Source organism: Macaca fascicularis, chromosome 9 (assembly GCF_037993035.2).
Source record: "Macaca fascicularis isolate 582-1 chromosome 9, T2T-MFA8v1.1".
Lineage (NCBI taxonomy): Eukaryota > Metazoa > Chordata > Mammalia > Primates > Cercopithecidae > Macaca > Macaca fascicularis.
This window is the reverse complement of record NC_088383.1, coordinates 101,112,095-101,134,719: the sequence shown is the minus strand read 5'-3', so window position 1 is coordinate 101,134,719 and position 22,625 is coordinate 101,112,095. Positions and strand designations below refer to the sequence as shown.

Here is a 22,625-nt window from a genome sequence, read left to right as displayed (position 1 = left end):
TATCTTTTCACATTGAAAATGAAAGAAAAGCCAATATATTTTATAATTACAGCCTATAATCTTTTAAAATATATAATCATAGATTTTATATTTCCCCTTCAGAACTGTAGTTGTGCTCTTAAGAAGGCTCACTGTTAGTCAGATCTTCTCATCTCCAAATAATAAAAATTTGAATGTTCAACAGTCATTCAAATAAACATCATATAACTCAAAATTAAGACATTCATACTATAGAAACCAGTCTTTAATTACTAAAGTTAACATATATTATTGCAAACTAACATAGCTCAATCTATATTTGCTACACTCCTAAAGTGGCCACTTATCAGTAAGGGGAAGCATTTATTATTGTCATGCATTACTGTGAACAAGAAAATAAATAGGGTTTTGGAAATATCTCTTAAAAATTTAATTTTAATTAACAAAAATAACCATTCAGGTTGCTGAACATTAAAATGGCCTATCTATTGAAAGTGGCTTAAATAATTGCTTTTAAAAATGAATACAAAACTAAACAGTGATTAAGGTGCTAGCCTCATCAATATGACAATTAAAATCTAAAAACATTAGTGTTGGTTTTCTATAATAAACTTAAGCCAAAAACAATGACCTCAATATTTACTTAAGACTTCTTGTTTTCATACTTTTCTCCTCATTAATATAAAAACAAAGAGCTCAAGGCCTCACCTTGGTTTATTCACTGCTGGTTTTCTATGTGCTGAAACTAGATTATCAACTCTGTAAGAGCTTGGACCAAGCCTGTCTTGTTCACCACTATATCCTATAGCACTCTGCACAGTGCCTGGCAAATAGGAGGTGATCAGCGAATATCTCAATAACTGAATCAATGAAAGAGGAGAGTAAAATAACTTTATTTTTATTTTTGCAAATCATTCTCTGCTCAAACTACTATAAACTGGCAGCTGTAATTTCTAGAAATATGGGTTGAAAAAACTCCCAGAGATGGAAGGACCTGATGAAACACTGAAACACACACACACACACACACACACACACACACACACGCGCGCGCGCGCACACACGCGCACACATAGACTGCATGAGTCAAAATTACTTCATGAAGTATGAGATGTCAACATTATGCAAATAAAATTTAATAGTGAAAAAGTGATCTGGAAGCCCTGTGAATTTTTACCCTACACATTTTGGAGGACATCATATGGGTTAAAGAAAACACCACAAAATCTCATTTATTCAGATAATCATTTGAATCTTTACATACATTTTTGGTTATTTATAACTAATTTAATTTACATTTCCTCATATTAACATGTCCTCTTATTTAGTATGTAATCAAATTATGTCAGTGAGAAAAATCCTCATAGTACCTTAATTGAGTTGCTGATTCTGAGAAAACACTAAACATGAACATGTACAAAAGAGGCATTTGAATAAAACAGCATGTGCATTTTTTAAATATTTGCACAGTTTGATCTTTGCATTTCTGTCTGGAGAAAATATGAACAAAACCCAGGTTCACCATGCTAAGATAATGGTTCACATGACTGCCATAAAAGTAGTACATACAAACAATGAAAACAAATCACATCCTTAGGTTCCGTGATTACCGAGATGATTTCCCCTGCCCTAAGTGCTTTATTATATTTCTTAAAAAATATAGGAGCAGCAGCTTATCACAAGTCTCCACAAGAGCATTAATGATGGAATCAAAACAACACAACAGATTCATAAGGATGAGAGAACTGCAGAACAACCAGAAGTCAGTTTTATGCTTCTTCTTGTTCTGGATAATTCAGAATTTTGCGGTGTGCCTGTCGTAAATATTGCTGCTGTTTGAAGTAAACTTTAAATGCTCCTTTTATGGCAACAAAAGCAATTCCACCCTAAAATAAAGAGGAAAATTACCTTTTTATAATGCAGATTTAGAGAAACATAATAATAACAGCAATTTTATTTAGATCACAAAAGACACAGGCTTTGATGCTAAACTAATTCAGATGACTGCAAATGAAACAGTTGTCCTTTTCTACTAGAAGATGAGATAGGGAGAGAGACAGACTATACGCTGTTACTACAGGTAACAGAGGACAGAGATGCCTTCTCCATTATCCTTTCTGACTAGTCTTTCTTCCATGTAGTTTTACATATACTCTGATATACAAAGAAGAATGCTAGGGCACTATGTGCAGACTGCCACTGTTGGGAGCAAGAAAGGCCAAAGGGATCATGATCAACTCAGCATTCCACTGGAGGCTATATAACCAAACAGCAAACTGTTTATCGTGAATGCAGGATGTGAGCAAACCTCACCAAAGTGTTTGCTGAGGGCCATCACTCCCTGGCGCAGGGTTCCTTGAAGTCATCTACTGGGAAATCTAGTGCCTATTGTTCGAAGGATGCAGTCTTGCAAGCCTGCTGGGAACCAAACTGCTGACTGACAATTACCCAACAATCATCCCTGCTTCTCCTATCTCTTTTGCCTCATACGGAGGCTGTGTAAATTTCAGGGCCCTTGTCCACTAGAGGCAAGGTGCCCCCGACCCCTTCTTCCAAATATACTCTCTTGTCTTTGTCTTTTATTACCATGTTTGCCCCCTTTGTTCAGTCCCCCAAGGTCCGTGCAGGTTACATGCCACCAGAGGGGAGAAGTGGAAATAACAATAATAGCAAACAACATGAGTGCTTACTATATGCTAGTACTTATGCAATCCTCACAATAATCCTGATTATTACCATCATTACCATCACCATACTACAGGAACGAAAAGTCCAGACATTTGATTTAGATTTCACAGCAAGACAATTTCTGTGATGGGATTTGAACCAGGTCATCTGATCGTAAAGCAAAAGCTCTGCACTGTAATCCCACTGGCAAGAGGGGCAGGTGTAATGATTCACACATATGCCATGCGAGAAAGCACCTACAACATAGTTCCAAAAGGCCAGAACTGCTGCAGTGGTTTCTCCTCTTTTTATTTCCACTCAAGCTACTGAATGATAGTGAGGCTCAAATAGAGGCTTAATGCGTAGGAGCCACAGACTGAATATTTATACAGTTCCCCACCTTTTAAAAACAAATACACTTTATTCTCTTTTGCAAGGTAATATAAGTAATATTAAAGCCATCTTACCAAGATTGTCCTTTGTAAATTAGAGTTAACACTACTGAACATCAATTTACCAACTATTGTCGCAATAGTAGGAAAGACAAGGGCTCCACACAAGATTCGAGTAGCAGAGACATGATCTGCTAAAGGATTAGCCTCTGCTGGAATTCGAGGAACAGGACAACCAATCCCTAGAGAAAAAAATGTAGTGCATTAGTGCTAATAAATCAGAAGAGTTAGAATATCTTCAAACATGGCTAAAAAAGCATGTTATGGTTCTTCTATAAGATCAATTTGGTATGCACTTTACAACCACAGTTCAGGGCCTTACCTGGAAATATACTATTTAAAATTTGAAGTTTATTCGAGTATTTGCGCCACAGTCTAAGCACATAGTCCTCCCAGCGAATCATCTTGCCTAATATCAGCATGACAGGAATAGTAGGAAGTCCAATTAAAAGGAATAAAGGATCAGCTCTCTCCATAACATCCAGACCTTCTTTATGACCTACAACCTGTGAAACAGATAGCATATGTTAGAATTACTTCTTTTTCAAATGAGGGGTTGCATGTTAAGCTCTATTTTTTTTTAATAGAAAATGTAAGCATTTCAAAAGAATACACAGAAATAAAAAGTTTAAAAAATAAGCTGGAAAGCTATCAGTCCTGATTTATTTATAAGAAATGTCTCATTCAAGGGAAAAACGAAGTTCTCAAGCCATTTCATACCACACAGGAATAAAAAAGCTTTTAAAATGGCTGACCCAGACTGATTACATTACAATAGAGGGGTGGGGACCCCTGATTGTTGCTTCTATTCCTTTATTTGATTTGGTTAGACTGGGCTATGGAACTGGGATATAATTCTAAGTTCTATTTGTCTTCCAGCAAAACAATTGTTTTCCTGATCTTCCTTCTAGGAGATTAAGCATAGCCAGCCAAGAGGTAGGACTGGCCTTCAAGAGATGGCCTGAAAGCTCATTTCTCTTTGGCTCTTTCTCCTTACTTAGTGGTGTGTAAGATAGGGTGTGATGTCTCTGGCTGGCTAAGTGTTTACCCTACAGACCTAATCCTCCTTAAGTGCACTTTCAAGGTCTAGAATTGAGGGACTGTAGTAGGAGTTCCAGTTTTGGTTACAGATCCCAGGCATTTTTCCCAATCCAGGAACTCTAGGGTACCCTATCTATGGGGGTAATGAAGCTAATATAATCTTTTCCTTACTCTATCCTAGTCTTGGGGCTATTTCTAAATTGGTGTAGATCCCAGAAGGCAAGAAATACAAAATTGGCATTTGTGAATTTCTACCTTTTCCCTCTCTCCAAAATCCTTTTCATTTCCACATCAATCTTGGCCTTAAATTTACCTCTTTTTGTTGCTGTTGTTTCTGAAACAGAGTCTTGCTCTGTTGCCCAGGCTGGAGTGCAGTGGTGTGATCTTGGCTCACTGCAACCTCCAGCTCCTGGATTCAAGCGATTCTTCTGCCTTAGCCTCCCGAGTAGCTGGGATTGCAAGGGCATGCCACCATGCCCGGCTAATTTTTGTATTTTTAGTAGAGATGAGGTTTTACCATCTTGGCCAGGTTGGTCTCGAACTCCTGACCTCAGGTGATATGCCCGCCTTGGCCTCCCAAAGTGCTGGGATTACAGGCGTGAGCCACCACGCCTGGCCAAAAATGTTTTATAAAAGTGTGTAGAGAGGACCAAATTTGAGCTATGGATATAGTCCAGATTTCTACTTGGTTAATTTATCTAACTAAGATGTAATATTAAAGGGCAGGAAGCTAGCCTCTTCCTAATGGTCAATAATGTCATCGAATTTGATATTCTTCTGTGTCTCCAGGTAGAACTTAACACCTTCCTATCTTGCATGTGGAAGGTGATCCTTTTGAGTTGCCCTAAAATGAAATGGTCTGGTGTATGATATTTCATAAGCCCCAATTCCATAATGGTAGCCCAGATTGTTTTACCTATAATGATTTCCTAGGAAATTATCTATCTATCTATCTATGACGGAGTTTTGGTCTTGGCACAATCTTGGCTCACTGCAACCTCCACCTCCCAAGTTCAAGAGATTCTTCTGCCTCAACTTCCCGAATAAATAGGATTACAGGCGCGTGCCACCACACCTAGCTAATTTTTCGTATTTTTAGTAAAAACGGGGTTTCACCACGTTAGCCAGGTTGGTCTTGAATTCCTGACCTCAGGTGATCTGCCTGCCTTGGCCCCTCGAAGTGCTGGGATTATAGGCCTGAACCACTGTGCCCAGCCAGGAAATTCCTTTAAAGAAAAAAAAAAGACGGTCTTGCTATGTTTCCCAGGTTGGCTTTGTACTCCCAGGCTCAAGCAATCTTCCCACCTCACCCTCCTGAGTAGCTGGAACTACACATGGGTACCACCACATCCGGCTAGGAAATTCTATTTTTATATCATTAAAAATTTCAATATAATGATCACTCTAAAGTTATAATTAGGTATGATTAAATATTCTCAAAGTGTTAGCAAATAAATTCAGAATATTTGAAAAAAATCCTTTGTTGGGTTACATATCCTTTTTTTGGGTTTAGAAATATAAAGGAGAGTGAATATTCAGGTATAGACTAGAGCAAGAGGAAGTTTGTTCCTCATGGGTAGCAGCAAAAACCTTATAAGGTATTTAAGAATAAGGAAACAAAAAGGAAGTGGGGTTGGGCACTGTGACTCACAGTTGTAATCCTAGCACTTTGGGAGGCTGAGGCAGGCGGATCACCTGAGGTCAGGAGTTCGAGGCCAGCCTGGCCAACATGGTGAAACCCCGTTTCTATTAAAAATACAAGCCAGACATGGTGGTGGGCGCCTGTAATCCCAACTACTCGGGAGGCTGAAGCAGGAGAATCGCTTGAACCCAAGAGGTGGAGGTTGCAGTGAGCCGAGATTGCACCAGCCTGAGCAACAAGAGTGAAACTCCATCTCAAAAAAAAAAAAAAAAAAAAAAAAAGGAAATAGGGCAAAGAGTGAGTAAAGGCCCGTATTTCACTTGTTACAACTAAAGTGAAGAGAGATGGCCTGTGCTCAAGCAAGTTAGAAGTGGTATGAGGCTCATCATTCACACATGCATTCATTCATTCAACTGAATACTGACTTTGTGCTGGGGCTGAAATGGCAGGTTAAACAGATGTCTTCTAGAAGTGAGAGAAAATCAAACCAAACATGTGTGCAAATATATATACTGTGAAGAAATAAGGTAGTATAACACCTGCAGTACACCACCTGCTAAAATAATCATACTCGGGGGCAATAAATGAAAGGTGAATAAGCAATGGGCCTGATTCAATTTTGGCCAATACAAAGTCAGTGAACCTGTGTGTAATCACATACATCCTGCTTTCTTGTCCTAAGATTTAAAAACATTATTTTTAAGACTTCAATTTTGGGGTGAGATCCAGGAATTATATCGAATGTCTAAGAATTTGTTATCTAGGTATAAAATAAAGGCCTGGCTGGGCACAGTGGCTCACGCCTGTAATCCAAGCGCTGAGGAGGCTGAGGTAGGTGGGTAGCTTGAGTCCAGGAGTTTGAGACTGGCCTGGGAAACATGATGAAACCCTGTCTCTACAAAAAATACAAAAATTAGCAGGGCATGATGGCATGTGAATGTAGTCCCAGCTGCACAGGAGGCTGAGGTGGGAGGATCACCTGAGCCCAGGGAGTTCAAGGATGCAGTGAGCCATGACTGTGCCCCTGCATTCCAGCCTGGATAACAGAGTGAGACCCTGTCTCAAAAAAAAAAAAAAAAAAAAAAAAAAGAAAAAAAAAGAAAGAAAGAAAGAAAGAAAAACAAAAGACCTATAGAATTGCAGGTTTAGAGAAAAATATTTTTTGTTTTTGTTTTTCCCGCAGAAGGGCTAAAAGCTAGATCTTCGTATCTAGGTAGGCCTGCAGTTCATTGCTGCTGAAAGGCTAAGAGTTTTAATTAAGGTCTGAGATTTTAAAGTACTACTAGAATCCTACATTAATTAATTAATTAGAGGCAGAGTCTTGCTCTGTCGCCCAGGCTGGAGTGCAGTGGAGCGATCTTGGCTCACTACAACCTCTGCCTCCCAGGTTCAAGCGATTCTCACGCTTCAGCATCCGGAGTAGCTGGGAGTACAGCCACTATGCCTAATTTTTTCTTTGTATTTTTGGTAGAGACGGGGTTTCACCACATTGGCCAGGCTGGTCTCCAATTCCTGGCCTCAAGGGTTCTGCCCGCCTCAGCTTCCCAAAGTGCTGGGATTACAGGCATGAGCTATGGCACCTGGCCAGAATCCTAATGAGAGGATGAAACAGTGATGAAATAATAGGGTTTTTAAACTCAGAATTAAGGATAAGTACTGTAAGTAAGAATGGGCAATGCTAATGGGGGTTCTCTTTACACTAGAGGCAAAAGTGGGAACTAGGCTAAATATTAAGTTTCCACTGTTCCAGGATAAAATGTTCCAGTTGCCTCTGGGACCAGGCTTCACTTAAGGACCCAAGGGACAGAAGTCCTAATGCTTCTTCTCTGCTATGTGGCACTGGACATGTAAACTCTCTAAACCAGTAAACTAGGAATACTTTATAGTAATAATAATCTACGTCATAAAATTGTTGCAAGGATTAAATGCATCAGTGCTAGGTGTTCAATCCAGTGCTGGGAAAAAAAAATTATTGTGTTGTCTTTTCAATAAAAATGCAAGAGGAAGGTCCTATTCAAGTTCCCCACAACTAAGAAGTATTGATTCTACGACAGGTCCATGGAGAAGGAAAGAAAATAAACGGGAAAAGAACAGTGATCTGATTCCTTAATTTGGTTTACTTGTACTGCAGGGTTGTTAAGGAACCAGAGAAAAACAATTAAGTGTTAAAAGGCAAACTCTAAATACTACTGATGGTGTACAGGGGCACGTTCTCTATCATATGTGCTCAGGAAAGTAAAAGTCATCTTCCCAATACTCTTAAATCACACAACACTACCTACCTACTGTCATAGCTAGTCTCATTTCTGGGCTTAAAAAAAAAATCTTTTCAAGTGAGACAGTACATGTGAAGGTTATTTCTAAATAGTAACACATAATATATGTGTAGTATAGTTTTTGCTTCCTTGCTTATTTCATTCTACCGATTCAAATTATTTCCTTTAAGGGTTAGTTCAAGACTTTTCTCATAATTTCAAATCAAATGATCTTTCACTTTTACTAAATTAAAATATTGTTTATATAGTCTTCTGTCCTCTTACTACATTTATTTATCTAACCTATAACTGTTCTCCAGTGGTTTCATTTATGAACGTCTTGTCTTGGACTATATACCTTGATGCTGGGGATCAGAGTTTTCAATTTATTTGTGTTTTAACAAGTACCACCTTAACAAGTGTCCCATTAATTACCAATATTATTTTAACATTGTGTCAGCCTAAAAGCCTTTCTTAAAAAAAAGCCATCTCACTTCTTATGGTCAATAAAGTCTTAAGAAAATTACTCAATCTCATTTGCAAAATATATATATCTATATAATGTATTTGTACATTAAATAATGTATAATCTCCTCTAAGTTTCTATGTCTTTCTCAGTCTTAGGAAATCATCCTGCTCCTCCCTCCTCAGGTGACATACTAATACTCATTATTTAAACTGGTCACATAAAAAACATAAAGACTGCCGGGTGCAGTGGCTCACACCTGTAATCCCAGCACTTCAGGAGGCAGAGGTGGCAGATCATCTAAGGTCAGGAGTTCGAGACCAGCCTGACCAATATGGTGAAACCCCATCTCTACTAAAAAGACAAAATTAGCTGGGCATGGTGGCGCATGCCCGGATCCCAGCTACTCGGGAGGCTGAGGCAGGAGAATCGCTTGAACCTGGAAGGCGGAGGTTGTGGTGAGCTGAGATCATGCCACTGCACTCTAGCCTGGGCAAGAGCGAAACTCCGTCTCAAACAGAAAAACAAAAAACAAAAAACAAAACCACAAAGATTTATGAAACCCTTTAATGTGTTAGTTTCTGTGTAGATGCTGTAACAGGGAATACAGAAGCATAAAATGGACTCTGCTTTCAAGGAAATTACCTCCTAACAGGAAAAATAAGGCCTAAAAACAAGAAAAGTTAAATAGATAATCTATATAAGAAATGTCACTTCATCAGGGCAGGACTAGCTGCCATTTGAGGAATAAAAATGTCAAGAATGTGGAGGAAGAAGGAATCACAGCAGGCAGGAGTTGCCTGTAAGTTCTGTGGAGGAAAGTTAGCTAAGCCTGGAAGGAGGGTTTAGATTTGAATAAGTATACAGAAGACTAGAAGGGCAGGTATTACGTTGGGAGGATGACATAAGCCAAAGGACAGAGGTAAAAAACTAAATAACATAAGGATGGGTTGGAGGAGGCAGCCAACAGGCCTTAAAGCAGAACGAAGTACAATTACGGAGTACCCTGCATATCAAATCAGGCTAAAGTTCAAGTCAGTGGTTCTCAAAGTTTATTCACTACACTCATGTCAAATGATGTTTCACTGTGATTCATTTCAGTAACTGTATCCACATTTTTGGGATGTCATCATTATTTTATAAGGAAGTCTCATAATACTCTGTCTCATCATGACCATTAATGGAGCAAGCTATAAAGGTTTGACCCTGGCATAGATACATATGCAGCTCCTGGAATATTAGGTAAAATTCCATGCATTCCTTTTTTGTTCATGTAAATTCTAATTTATATTAAAGAAAAGCAAATTATATCATCTACAAACCCTGTGTTCACTACTACAGAGTTACTTAGGAAACACTTAACCAATCTAGATGCTGCTCGTAAAGACTACTACTTAAGATAATGTTGATGTTAAGATGGAGAGTAAGATTTTGACGGTACTATTTTAAGAGGATTCATTTGGAAGGATGGACTGATAGAAGAACATGAAGTCAGATAAACCAAGAAGCTTCTTCAGCCATCCAGGTATGATGAAGTGACAAGAAGTCAGGTGGTAAAGACTGTGGAAAAGAAGCCACAGATGCAAGACATATCAAAATGGAAAAACTGCTTGGCTATTCAGTGGACTGAATAGAGGGCTACAAAATAGGAAGACTAGGCCAGGTGTGGAGGCTCATGCTTGTGATCCCAGCACTTTGGGAAGCTGAGGTGGGAGGATCACTTGAGGCCAGGAGGTTGAGACCAGTCTGTACAACATACCAAGACCCCATCTCTACAAAAAATAAAAAATTAGCTGGGCATAGTGGTGTGTGTCCGTAGTCCCAGCTACTTGGTAGGTTGAGGCATGAGCCCAGGAGTAAGGCTGAAGTGAGCCTTGATTGCGCCACTGTACTCCAGCTGTGGTGACAGAGTAAGACTTTGTTTTGCTGGGGGGGGGGGGGGGCGGTTTGTGGAGAGTATTGAGGCAGGTGAAGAGTCAAACGTAATTCTAAACATGTAGGATGGGCTGGGTGCAGTGGCTCACAACTGTAACTCCAGCACTTTGGTAGGCTGAGGCAGGAGGATCACTGGAGCCCAGGAGTTTGAGACCAGCCTTGGCTACATAGTGAGACCCCTCCCACCATCCTTCAAAAAAAGTAGCTTGGCGTGGTGGCACACACCCGTAGTTCCAGCTACTAGGGAAGCTAAGGTGGACAGATCACTGAACCCAGGAAGTTGAGGCTGCAGTGAGCCATGATTGTGCCACTCCATGCCAATCTGGGCTACATATAGCAAGATCCTGTCTCAAAAAAAAAAAAAAAAAGGATGTAAACTATAGATGGGAAAATAGAAACAGAAACAGAGGAATGATGATGGAGAATAAATTTAGGTTCCAAATGGAAGAAATGACAAGTTTGATTTCAATAATTTTGAGTATGAAGTCACAAGAGATCATTGCAGCACTGGATTTGAGAAAAGAACAGGACAAAAGACCTGAACACAAAAAGAACTAAGCTGATAGCTGGAAATCTTTAAGAAGAAGGTATAAAAAGAAGAGTCAAGGGTTTGGGACTAAATTTTGAAATTTATGTCTCTCTAATCTTCAGCAGCAGTTATTGATTGTAGCACTGTTTTTCTTTTCTTTTTTAAATTTTTATTTTTGACTACTTATCCAAGTTCTGTGTAGCACTGTTTTTTTTTTTGAGACGGAGTCTTGTTCTGTCGCCTAGGCTGGAGTGCAGTGGCGTGATCTTGGCTCACTGCAACCTCTGCCTCCCGGATTCAAGCGATTCTCCTGCCTCAGCCTCCCGAGTAGCTGGGATTGCAGGCATGCATCACTATGCCTGCTTAATTTTTGTATTTTTAGTAGAGATGGGGTTTCACCATGTTTGCCAGGCTGGTCTCGAACTCCTGACCTCAGGTGATCCACCTGCCTTGGCCTCCCAAAGTGCTGGGATTGCAAGCTATGCAGCACTATTTTTATAGCAAAACACTGAACTAACTAAACGTCTAACCACAAGAGACAGGTTGGTTAGTAAATCGCTGTAATTCTATAGATAGAATGTTACGCAGATTTCTGCATACTTATATGAAATGATCTCCAAGATTCACTATGAAAAAAGGGAGATACAGCTATAATATACTCCTTTTTGGGTAAAGAAAAAGTAGGGGAAATAACATATTTAGAAAGAACATGAGAATGTTATTTCTTATTCAAAATAATACACTTTTAAATGTCTAACAAGAAAACGTTTTAACAGATCTTCACACCAAGTAATATCACTATATAGGTAAAATAGTGAACCTGCATCACTGTCACTGCTCCATAAGTCACAGCTGTCCAATAGATAGAGCCGACCATTATTCCTGCTGCAGCAAATGGACAGGCTTTTGAGATCAGTCTATCTGCAAGATCCAAGACGTAAACCACTGGACCTATAACACAAAGAAAAGAAGTAAAGGTTCAACACAGGGTGGACTTTTAAAATGACTAGTTTGATATTTTCTATAGATTTAAAATACTTTCCCCTCAAAAAGAGACAGGGTCTCACTTTGTCACCCAGATTATAGTGCAGTGGCATGATTATAGCTCACTATAGCCTCGAACTTCTGGGTTCAAGTGATCCTCTTGCCTTGGTCTCCCAAAATGTTGGGATTACAGGCATGAGCCACTACACTCAGCCTAAAATACTTTCATGAAGTTGGACGTTTTGATGCTTTAGAAATAACTGTTATAAATTTGATGGGAACCCAGACTAGAATAGTTTAGAATTTCTCAGTCATTTGCACGAATAGCTAAATATTACTTCATAAACTCTCGCAAACGGCCTCCTCAAATTTTTATCTTTATTACTGAACCTAAAATTAGAGTCTCAAATATAGTTGCTTCTTATAAAGGAAATAGTCCTTTCACTTTCATCTCTTAATCATACTGGCCACGGTAGAGTGAAATGGTCATTTCAGCTTGCTTTTCCCATCAAATTCCTGGCAAAAATTAGATTCTCTCGTATTTGGTAAGAATATCATTTCTCTGACTTCATTCACTGTATACCTTGATATAGCATATAAAGGTAACCAGGGCCATTTTCTTGTGTTTATATAAAGCCAATTTATCTCTCTTTGATTTTCAATATGCTGTATTTAATTGAATATTATTCTCTAATAAATTTCTTTTTACGATTATGAAGCCAGTTTTTATAGCATTCCAACAGCTGTATGTGCCAATTGTGCTTCTATTATTATATGCTTACTCTGAAATCTGATTACTACTTCCTTCTGGAAGTTATTTGGAAAAGCAGCATTTGGAGGTATTCTGACTGCCACTAAGCCCAATATAATTTAGCTCCAGAATTTTCCACAAGAATGGAAGGGTCTCAGCTCTGATTTAAAAGCCAAATATAACTGAATATCTAAGTTTATTTATTATTTTTATTTTTTTTTTGAGATGGAGTTTCACTTTGTCCCCCAGGCTGGAGTGCAATGGTGCAATCTTGGCTCACCACAACCTCCACCTCTTGGGTTCAAGCGGTTTTCCTGCCTCAGCGTCCTGAGTAGCTGGGATTACAGGCGTCTGCCACCATGCCTGGCTAATTTTTGTATTTTTAGTACAGACGGGGTTTCACCATGTTGGTCAGGCTGGTCTTGAACTCTTGACCTCAGGTGATCCACCCGCCTCAGCCTCCCAAAGTGCTGGGATTACAGGTGTGAGCCATCGCACCCGGCCAGCTATTTATTTTTGAGACGGAATCTCACTGTGTCACCCAGCCTCGGGTACAATGGCAGGATCTCGGCTCACTGCACCCTCCGCCTCCTGGGCTCAAGTGATCCTTCTGCCTCAGCCTCCCAGGTAGCTGGGATTACAGGCATGCACGACCATGGCCAACTAATTTTTGTATTTTTAGTAGAGATGGGGTTTCACCCTGTTGGCCAGGTTGGTCTCAAATTCCTGACCTCAGGTGATCCATCCATCTCAGCCTCCCAAAGTGCTGGGATTACAGGCATGAGCCACTGCATCCGGCCCTAAGTTTATTTTTTCAATTTAATTTTTAATTGTTATTTTTTTGAGACAGATTTTTGCTCTGTTGCCCAGGCTGGAGAGCAGTGGTGCAATCTCAGCTCACTGCAACTTCCACCTCCTGGGTTCAAGTGATCCTCCTGTCTCAGCCTCCCAAGTAGCTGAGATTACAGGTGTGTGCGAGCCACCAAAAAAATATGAAAACTTCTTAGAAAGGTGTAACAATTATTACTTACCTTCTGGGAACTTATAATCTAAAGGCAGAAGCTATACACGAAAACAGTTTATTTTCTCTATATAAATAATTAACATAGGATTCTGATGATAAAATAATTAAACAGGTAAGAACAAAGCATCCATCTATGGAGCCTCTGATCAAGACTCCCTGCTGATCACTGGAGCCAATAATATCACTATGTCACTGTATGAAGACAGACTATACATTGTTAAGTAGAGAACATTCGAAGAGATGTCAAAGGACCTGTCATTTATAATACATATCGCATATTTACTTATTACTGTCAAGCTCTAACTTACATAGCATTTAAAACAATGATAAGGTATCTTTCGGGACCAGAGAGATGAAACAAGTCTAATTCAGTGCACACCAACTCTACATCCTCTAATAAATAGCATTTCTTGAGGGTCTACATGAGACTGTGTGCTGTGTCACAGGCATTACATGCATCATTATTCAATCTCAGAATATAGTGCTGAATTCTCATAACATATAAATTTGCTGGGTTAAGTTTGTAACTCCCTTAGAAAGCACAATAAAAGTCATCTTAGTCACCAAAGATCCCTCAAATGCTGGTAGTAGAAGTTAAAGACAATAGGTATATATAAAACCTCAGCATTTCAACCTTTGTATCGATTGATAATTAGATTTTTTTCTTTTTTCTTTTGAGACAGGGTCTTGCTCTGTCACCCACACTAGAGTACAGTGGCGTGCTTATGGCTCACTGTAGCCTTGACCTCCCCAGCTCAAGCGAGCCTCCCACCTCAGTGCCCCAAGTAGCTGGGACCACAGATGTGCACCACCATGCTTGGCTAATTTTATTTATTTAAAATTTTTTTTTTTTTTTTTTTTTGTAGAGACGGGGTCTCCTGTGTTGCCCAGGCTGATCTAGAACTCCTAGGCTCAAGCAATCCTCCTACTTCAGTCTCCCAAAGTGCTAGGATTACAGGCATGAGCCACCATGCCTGGCCTAGTAATTTTTAAATCAGAAAACTGAAGCCATAAGAGAACATTTACCAACTCCCTCCAGCACATGTACCCATCAACCAATATCCCACCGAGCTGAAGTCAGTCCCCTCGCTTATGCACTAGATGGTCCTATCCCCTCAGCAACTCAAGGCCACAGCTCCAGCAATTCTCTCCCACTCTCCTATGTAATTTCTCCCTGCTCTTTACTGGCTCCTCATCAAACAAACATGCTATTATTTCTTCTGTGTTAAAAAAAAAAAAAATTAAAACCAAATTTTTTCTTGAGCCTTTTTGCCCCACTGCTTCATTTCATTGCTCCCTTTGCAACGAAATTCCCCTGAAGAATTGTTTTTTTTTTCTTTTTTTGAGACAGAGTCTTGCTCTTGTTGCCCAGGGTGGAGTGCAACAGCACGATCTCAGCTCACCGCAACCTCTGCCTCCTGGGTTCAAGTGATTCTCCTGCCTCAGCCTCCTCAGTGGCTGGGATTACAGTCATGTGCCACCATGCCTGGCTAATTTTGTATTTTTAGTAGAGACAGGGTTTCTCCGTGTTTGTCAGGTTGGTCTTGAACTCCCGACCTCAGGTGATCCGCCCGCCTCAGCCTCCTGAAGTGCTGGGATTACAGGAGTGAGCCACCGCGCCCGGCCCTCTATCTGATACTCTCCTTAGTTTTGAACCCACTTCACCAAAACTAATTATCAAGGTCACTAATAACTTCCATTTAGCCAAATCTAAACTCAGTTTTCCTTTTCTTTGGCTTATCCTGAACTTTTATTTTTTTTTTTTGAGACAGAGTCTCACTCTGTCACCCAGGCGGGAGTGCAATGGCATCATCTTGGCTCACTGCAACCTCCGCCTCCTGGGGTCAAGCAATCCTCTTCTTCAGTCTCCCAAGTAGCTGGGACTACAGGTGTGCACCACCACGCCTGGCTAACCTCTGTATTTTTTGCAGAGATGAGGTTTCGCCATGCCACGTTGCCTAGGCTGGTCTTAAACTCTTAGGAACTCTTAGGCTCAAGCGATCTGCCCACCTTGGCTTTCCAAAGTGCTGGGATTACAGGAGTGAGCCACTGGACCAAGCCGAGAACATCTCTCGTTTTCTATCTCACTACTCATTTTTCAGTCTCCTTTGCTGGTTCTTCCTCTTTTTTCCTTTTTCTTTTTAGACACGGAGTCTCACTATATTGCCCAGGCTGGCTTCAAACTCCTGGCTGAAGTGATCCTCCCATCTAAGCCTCTTGAGTAGCTGAGACTACAGGTGTGTGCTACCATGCCCCTTCCTCTTCTTCTTGACCTAAGTGAAGCCCAACTTACGAACCCCTACTTCATCACACTCCCCATTTGATTACCTTGCTCTATTTTTCTTTTTCCCAAAGCACTTATCACCTAACATACCCTAATTTACCTATTAATTATGTTTCCACTTACTATAACAGAGGTTGGGAAACTAGGGGCTATATGCTAAATTCAGACATCTGCCTGTTTTTGTAAATTAAGTTTTATTGGAACATGGGCACATGCAAAGTCTAAAATATTTACTATCTGGTTCTTTACAGAAAGGTTTGCTGATCTTTGCATCTGAAAATAAGCTACAGGCCGGGCACAGTGGCTTGCGCCTGTAATCCCAGCACTTTGGGAGGCTGAGGTGGGCGGATCACCTGAGGTCAGGAGTTCGAGACTAGCCTGACTAACATGGTGAAACCCATCTCTACTAAAAATACAATCAGCCAGGTGTGGTGACATGCGCCTGTAATCCCAGCTACTCAGGAGGCTGAGGCAGGAGAATGGCTAGAACCCGGGAGGTGGAGGTTGCAGTGAGCTGAGATGGCGCCATTGCACTCCAGCTTGGGCAACAAGAGCGAAACTCCATCTCAAAACAAAACAAAACAAAACAAAACAACACAAAACAAAAACTCCAAAGGGAAAATCATGTTTTGATCATTGATCTATCCCAAGTTCCTATTACTCTCAATCATTTTTTGAACTGAATTATCTTGTACTTGGAACTACCTACTGATGGAGTAAAGCAATATAATTCCTTAAAAAAAATTCAAATATTTGAATGAAAGCATAATTCCTAAAATATAACCCATCACTATTACTTTTATCTATCATGAACAGTGACAACCTACAGATGTTTGAATTGTTTTTCTTGTTTTTTCTCGGAAGATCTCAGAAGGTTCTAACCTAAGCTCAATTTTCTTCCTATATCATTGGGTGTGAATTCTTTTGTATAAGAAAAAATTTTTTTTCATATTTCCTCTTTGGAAATTTTCTACTCATCTCCTGTGTTACAGGCAAAAGATGTACCAGATAAAATGGAGGCACAGGCTGCATTTTATAGCACCTAATTCTAGTTTTTTCTGACAAAATTCTGTCTTGGCTTTTCTCTTAAGTTTACTTTGTCTAAACCTCAAGGTTTTTCCGGACACTAGTCTAAGATTAGCTTAACATTTAAAAGAAAAGATAAATGCCTAGTGCTAAGCATACCATTAGAATAATAAACTGCCACCCAGGGGAGGTATTTCTGAGAGCTAAAGATTATCTGGCAAGCTACTTGGTGAGTAAGAACAATCACTGAAATCTTTTGGATGACAGTCCCTAACTGATACTCTTCTTATGAAGTTTATGTGCTACTATCTCATGACTTGGGCTCAGGGGTCGTAAACTTTGGAAAAAAGCAACCGTTACTAGATTCTTATTGCTGTCAGATTACATCACAAAAAGTTACGGGAAGTGGAAAAAGGCAAGACAGCAGCCTTTGAAAACCTTAATTCTGGTGTAGAGGAAGAACTATAATAAATGTACCTTACAAGTTAAATATATAAGGGCGTAAGAAAGTTTCAATATTTTCAAAAGGCATTATTGAATTTTTAATGCCTTAGTGGGCCTCAACACTTACGTTTCCAATAGCACTGTGTTTACACAATGAATGGCAACTGAAGCTTTGTATAAATATTAAGTTTAAAAAAATCTATTAATTTAAAGGGTACCAGAGAAGCTTGCAATTAGCAGGGAAACTATTACTTCTTTTGTATAATAAAGAGGCTTTTGTAAAGAGAACAACTACACTCTAATATTCTGGGTAAATTCAAGTTTTCACGTTTCAGATGTAAATGATATCAAAAAGTGAGCTGAGAACTACTGGGGCTTGTAAGTCTATGTCTAATAAAAAAGGAGTAATCAGTTTTGTCTGGCAGACATAGCAAACAAAAGTAGATTTTTGCTGCCACTGTAATATAAATTAAAATTTATGTTTTGGCTGCTACAGGTACTCCTTGGAAGTTAAGAAGTCAATGATGCCAAGCGCGGTGGCTCACGCCTGTAATCCCAGCACTTTGGGAGGCTGAGATGGGCGGATCATGAGGTCAGGAGATCCAGACCATCCTGGCTAACACGGTGAAACCCTGTCTCTACTAAAATACAAAAAAAATTAGCCGGGCGTGGTGGCGGGCGCCTGTAGTCCCATCTACTTGGAGGCTGAGGCAGGAGAATGTCGTGAACCCAGGAGGCGGAGCTTGCAGTGAGCCGAGATCGCGCCACTGCACTCGCAGCACTCCAGCCTGGGAGACAGGGCAAGACTCTGCCTCAAAAAAAAAAAAAAAAAAAAAAAAAAGAAGTCAATGATTGAAGGGCAGGTAGGTAATACTTAATGTTCAACATTTGCTGGCATTGCTTGTAATAACACCCAGAACTCCTAGAGGCTAGTCAAGTGAAGCTGTTGGAGTGGAGAAGAAACAAATATGTAACTGGTTATGATCAATCAGTTGTAAATACCAATGCACTTGGACTGGCAGAGAAACATAATTCTATACTTTGTTGTATGAAAGTTTCTAACACAGAACATGATTTAATGAGCATAAGCAGGTACTTTACAAGACAACCTGGTATAAGTTCCTGAGAAGATAAGTTCCTTCTGTTAAGTGGCCAATAATTTATAAAAGAGATTCAACAAGCAAGACAGACTGCTCACAGAAGCCACTCAAGTTCCCATGTTTTTTCTGTTTGCTTTTTGCTTTGCATTGAACTGATTTCAACCTATGCCAAACTCAAATGCCAACTTCCTTTTGAGACAGAGTCTCGCTCTATAGCCCAGGCTGGAGTGCAGTGGCGTGATGTCGGCTCATGCCAACCTTTGCCTCCCGGGTTCAAGCGATTCTCCCACCTCAGCCTCCCAAGTAGCTAGGACTACAGGTACAGGCCACCACACCTAGCTAATTTTTTTATTTTTAGTGGAGATGGGGTTTTATAATTTTTTTATTTTAGTGGAGATGGGTGTGAGGCACTGTACCTGGCCCTCAAATGGCAACTTTCTAAAGCTAAGACACCAACCCCATTTTCAGAGCCATCCAGAAGTGCAGAATTTTGAGGCCACTGACACTTTAACAATATAAACTTTGATCCTTGCTCCAAGTCTTTTTGCTACATGTGTGGAACGTCCTGTCCCTACTTTAAGTCTGTATAAAAACCCAACTTCTCAGCAAAGACTAACCTAACTTGATAGAGGCTGACTACCCCACCCTGTCCATGTCCCATGAGGCTTCCTTTACATACTACCCCACAAAATACACTTACCCCTTTGCTTGTGCATAATGTTAGTACTTTATGTTCTTGTTCAATGTTTGTTCAGTTGTCTCAGTATCCTTTATGTCTGTCCATGTCAGCATCATCTTAGACTGAAAACTCCCAGGGGACAGGGGCCATGTCTGTTTAACTCGTTTTGTACAGTGCCTAGGACAGAACCATGTACAGATAGGTGCTTAAAAAATGCTTTTTAATGATGATTGGCATCACTCTCAAGGACCCTCTAGCCACAGCTATCTTAGCACATGGTACTTGGCAGTATCGGGCACTTTGGCCTGTTCTACAAGGCACTGGAATATAATGGCACAGGACCTAGCCACAGTACTCTGTGGCCAGTACTTGACTCAATCTGTTGTTAAATGGACATTTTAAGAAAAAAAAAAAAAAGAAAAGAAAGTATTAGTTATATGGTCCCAAGCCAACAAATGTGAATTTTATTGAAGATATCAAGTAATACAACAAACTTGATTAAAAGTATGTGGGAGGCCAGGTGCGGTGGCTCACGCTTGTAATCCCAGCACTTTGGGAGGCTGAGGCAGGCAGATCACAAGGTCAAGAGATTGAGACCATCCTGGCCAACATGGTGAAACCCCATCTGTACTGAAAATACAAAAATTAGCTGGGCATGGTGGCGCATGCCAGTAATCCCAGCTACTCGGGAGGCTGAGGTAGCAGAAACACTTGAACCCGGGAGGCAGAGGTTGCAGTGAGCCAAGATTGCGCCATTGTACTCTAGTCTGGGCAACAAGAGCGAAACTCTGTCTCAAAAAAAAAAAAAAAAAAGTATGTGGGAATCCTAATGAGATAGTAAAGAGTTTTACCTCTTTCTCTAGCATTCCCCACTGTTTTAAACACTACACTTTGGAGGCTAGGTCCAAGAGCCCCAAACAAGCTTACATAAATTTCATCTTTGATTCACTGCTCTGCTGGTAGTTTGAGATTTTACCATCTTTATGTAAGAACAAACATCCTGCAAACTTACGTTGTAAGTTACTTTGCTTAATAACAAAAGGTTAATCATTAGATTGTAAAGAAGGGATATGTTCTCGGACAACTTTTTAGATAACTAAGTTAATTATATATATTTTATTGTAGAAATGGTATCTTGCTATGTTGCCAGGCTGGTCTCAAACTCTTGGCTTCAGGTGATTGGCGTCACAAAGTGCTGGTATCATAGGCATGAGACACCATGCCTGGTCCAAAATAGTATCTGACCAAAAAAAAAAAAAAAAAAAAAAGGCCACAGACAAACCAACTAACCCGAACAACCCTGAAGAATAAAGATTTAAGGTCAAAGCGATGAGTGATTATATATATACACATATATGATTATATATAAGTGATTATATATACATATATGATTATATATAAAAATATATGGTACATAGCTATATATGACATATCTATATATTCATATATTGCATTTCCATGATTAATCACTAAGATCACCACAGTAGTTCCTTATGATTACATAACTTATGCCAAAGGAAATTTTAAATTTATACTCATAAAATAATAGCTTACAGAATACTTGTGAGCTGTAAGATCAACTACTAAGTACTTATTAAGCACCTACTGTAAACACATTTTACTATGTATTAAAATAAATGTAAATTATATTTAACACACTAGCTGCTGCCCCCTAGGAGTCTACAATCTAGTTAGGGACAAACAATATACATAAAACAACTGAAAACTTTTAAGGCAAAATTAATAAAGATATGATAGTATGGTACAAACTGTACAGATAAATGTTAAGAAAATTTTAGGTAAAGATTATACAGGGGGTAAGGATACAAAGAGTGTTTAAAAATTGCTCTTTGTTTTTTTAAAATAAATGAATCTTGACCTAAACTTGAAGTCTCTGATGTGAAAAGAAGGCCAATTCCAAGTGAAGAAGAAAAAGCACAACTGAATCAAGGCAAAACCAAGCAGGCATGCTAAGAAGAGCCTTCCAATTGGAAGTGAAAGACTTTGTTGAAAAAAATCACCACCACCACCACCACCACCACCACCACCACCGCCACCACCGCCACCACCGCCACCACCAATCATCCTTTATTAACACATAAAAACAACTGGCAGCACTATGTACATACTACATATATGCCAGTTAACTATATAACCCACTGTCTTTTTTTCTTTAAGCATATGTATATTTTTCACATTTTCCATGATGATAATATAATTGTTATTATTAATAAGAAAAGCTGTATTTTAGACAAGAACAATGAGTTATAAACTTCAGGTAACCATTATCCTGAGGAAGGTAACCTGACATTACCACTGAATTTTCTTCTTCCCTGTATATGAGAAGCTTGTGTATTAGGCTCATTAGGCTGTAACAAAACAAGGTGGGTAAGGATTAGGTTGGGTCTGCTGTGTGAACTGGAACAAAGTGCCATCTCTGGGCCTGAATTTCTGCATCTGTACAATGAAGGCGTTATGTATATCAGAGTTTTTGTAAAAATTAAAATAATTCACATGAAGCTCTCCGTACTTAATGTTATGTAGTAACAATCTGTGTCCACTATTATTTCTTCCAGTTTTAAACTGTATGGTCACCCCAAAATGGCAAACGATGTTAAACATGATAGGACAGTGGAGTAGAAGGCATAATCAAAGACAGGAGATGTCTGAGAAAAATTCTGTGGTATATAGCTCTGGAATAAAAATAAGACAATTTCAGGAAATCTTCAGGTGAGAAAAAAAGAATAGGTGCCCTTTTCCTTAAAGATCCAGGACAAGGAGCAAAGGAAGGAGTCAATGGAGCCAAAAAATCTGGAAATGTAAAGGGAGAATGAAGACATCAAGAGAATTTAGATTCTGTAAAGAGCAGTTATCCTCCGCTCCTTTAAAACAAAATTGTATAATTATGTTTTGGACCTGTAATTCAGCTACTTGTATTCATATACAGTGTGTACCCAGAAAGCCTCACACTGTTGAAAGATACTTCTAAAAACTAATCTACTTTTAAGACTTAGGGAGCAAGACCAAACATGATCCAGCAGTAACACAAAAAACTCTTATTCTGAAGGTATCCTAGTCATTTGCCTCATAAGAAGGTATACTAATGAGGGTTACAAAAGACTAAATGAAGGGCCAGGCATGGTGGCTCATGCCTGTAATCCCAGTACTTTTGGAGGCCAAGGCGGGTGAATCACCTGAGGTCAGGAGTTCGAGACCAGCCTGGCCAACCTGGTGAAACCCCGTCTTTAATAAAAATACAAAAGTTAGCTGGGCATGGCGGTGGGAGCCTGTAATTCCAGTTACTTGGGAGGCTGAGGCAGGAGAATCGCTTGAACCTGGGAGGTGGAGGTTACAGTGAGCCGAGATT

At 39.6% G+C, this 22,625-nt stretch overlaps 1 protein-coding gene across 2 annotated transcripts in view; it reads right to left on the bottom strand.

The window, feature by feature from the left end:
- Window positions 1-853: 853 nt before the first annotated feature.
- MARCHF5 (membrane associated ring-CH-type finger 5) overlaps window positions 854-22,625 on the bottom strand; it is a 57,069-nt gene continuing 35,297 nt past the window's right edge. The window contains exons 3-7 of one of the 2 annotated variants that reach the window (XM_074002208.1): window positions 19,280-19,435; window positions 11,787-11,917; window positions 3,421-3,604; window positions 3,114-3,280; window positions 854-1,865 (exon numbers count right to left, since the gene is read on the bottom strand). In XM_074002208.1, coding sequence (XP_073858309.1) covers window positions 1,749-1,865; window positions 3,114-3,280; window positions 3,421-3,604; window positions 11,787-11,917; window positions 19,280-19,295 — 615 coding nt within the window. In that variant the 5' untranslated portion in view covers window positions 19,296-19,435 and the 3' untranslated portion in view covers window positions 854-1,748. The remainder of the gene's footprint in view (window positions 1,866-3,113; window positions 3,281-3,420; window positions 3,605-11,786; window positions 11,918-19,279; window positions 19,436-22,625) is intronic. The other variant, XM_005565949.5, reaches the window with a different exon arrangement.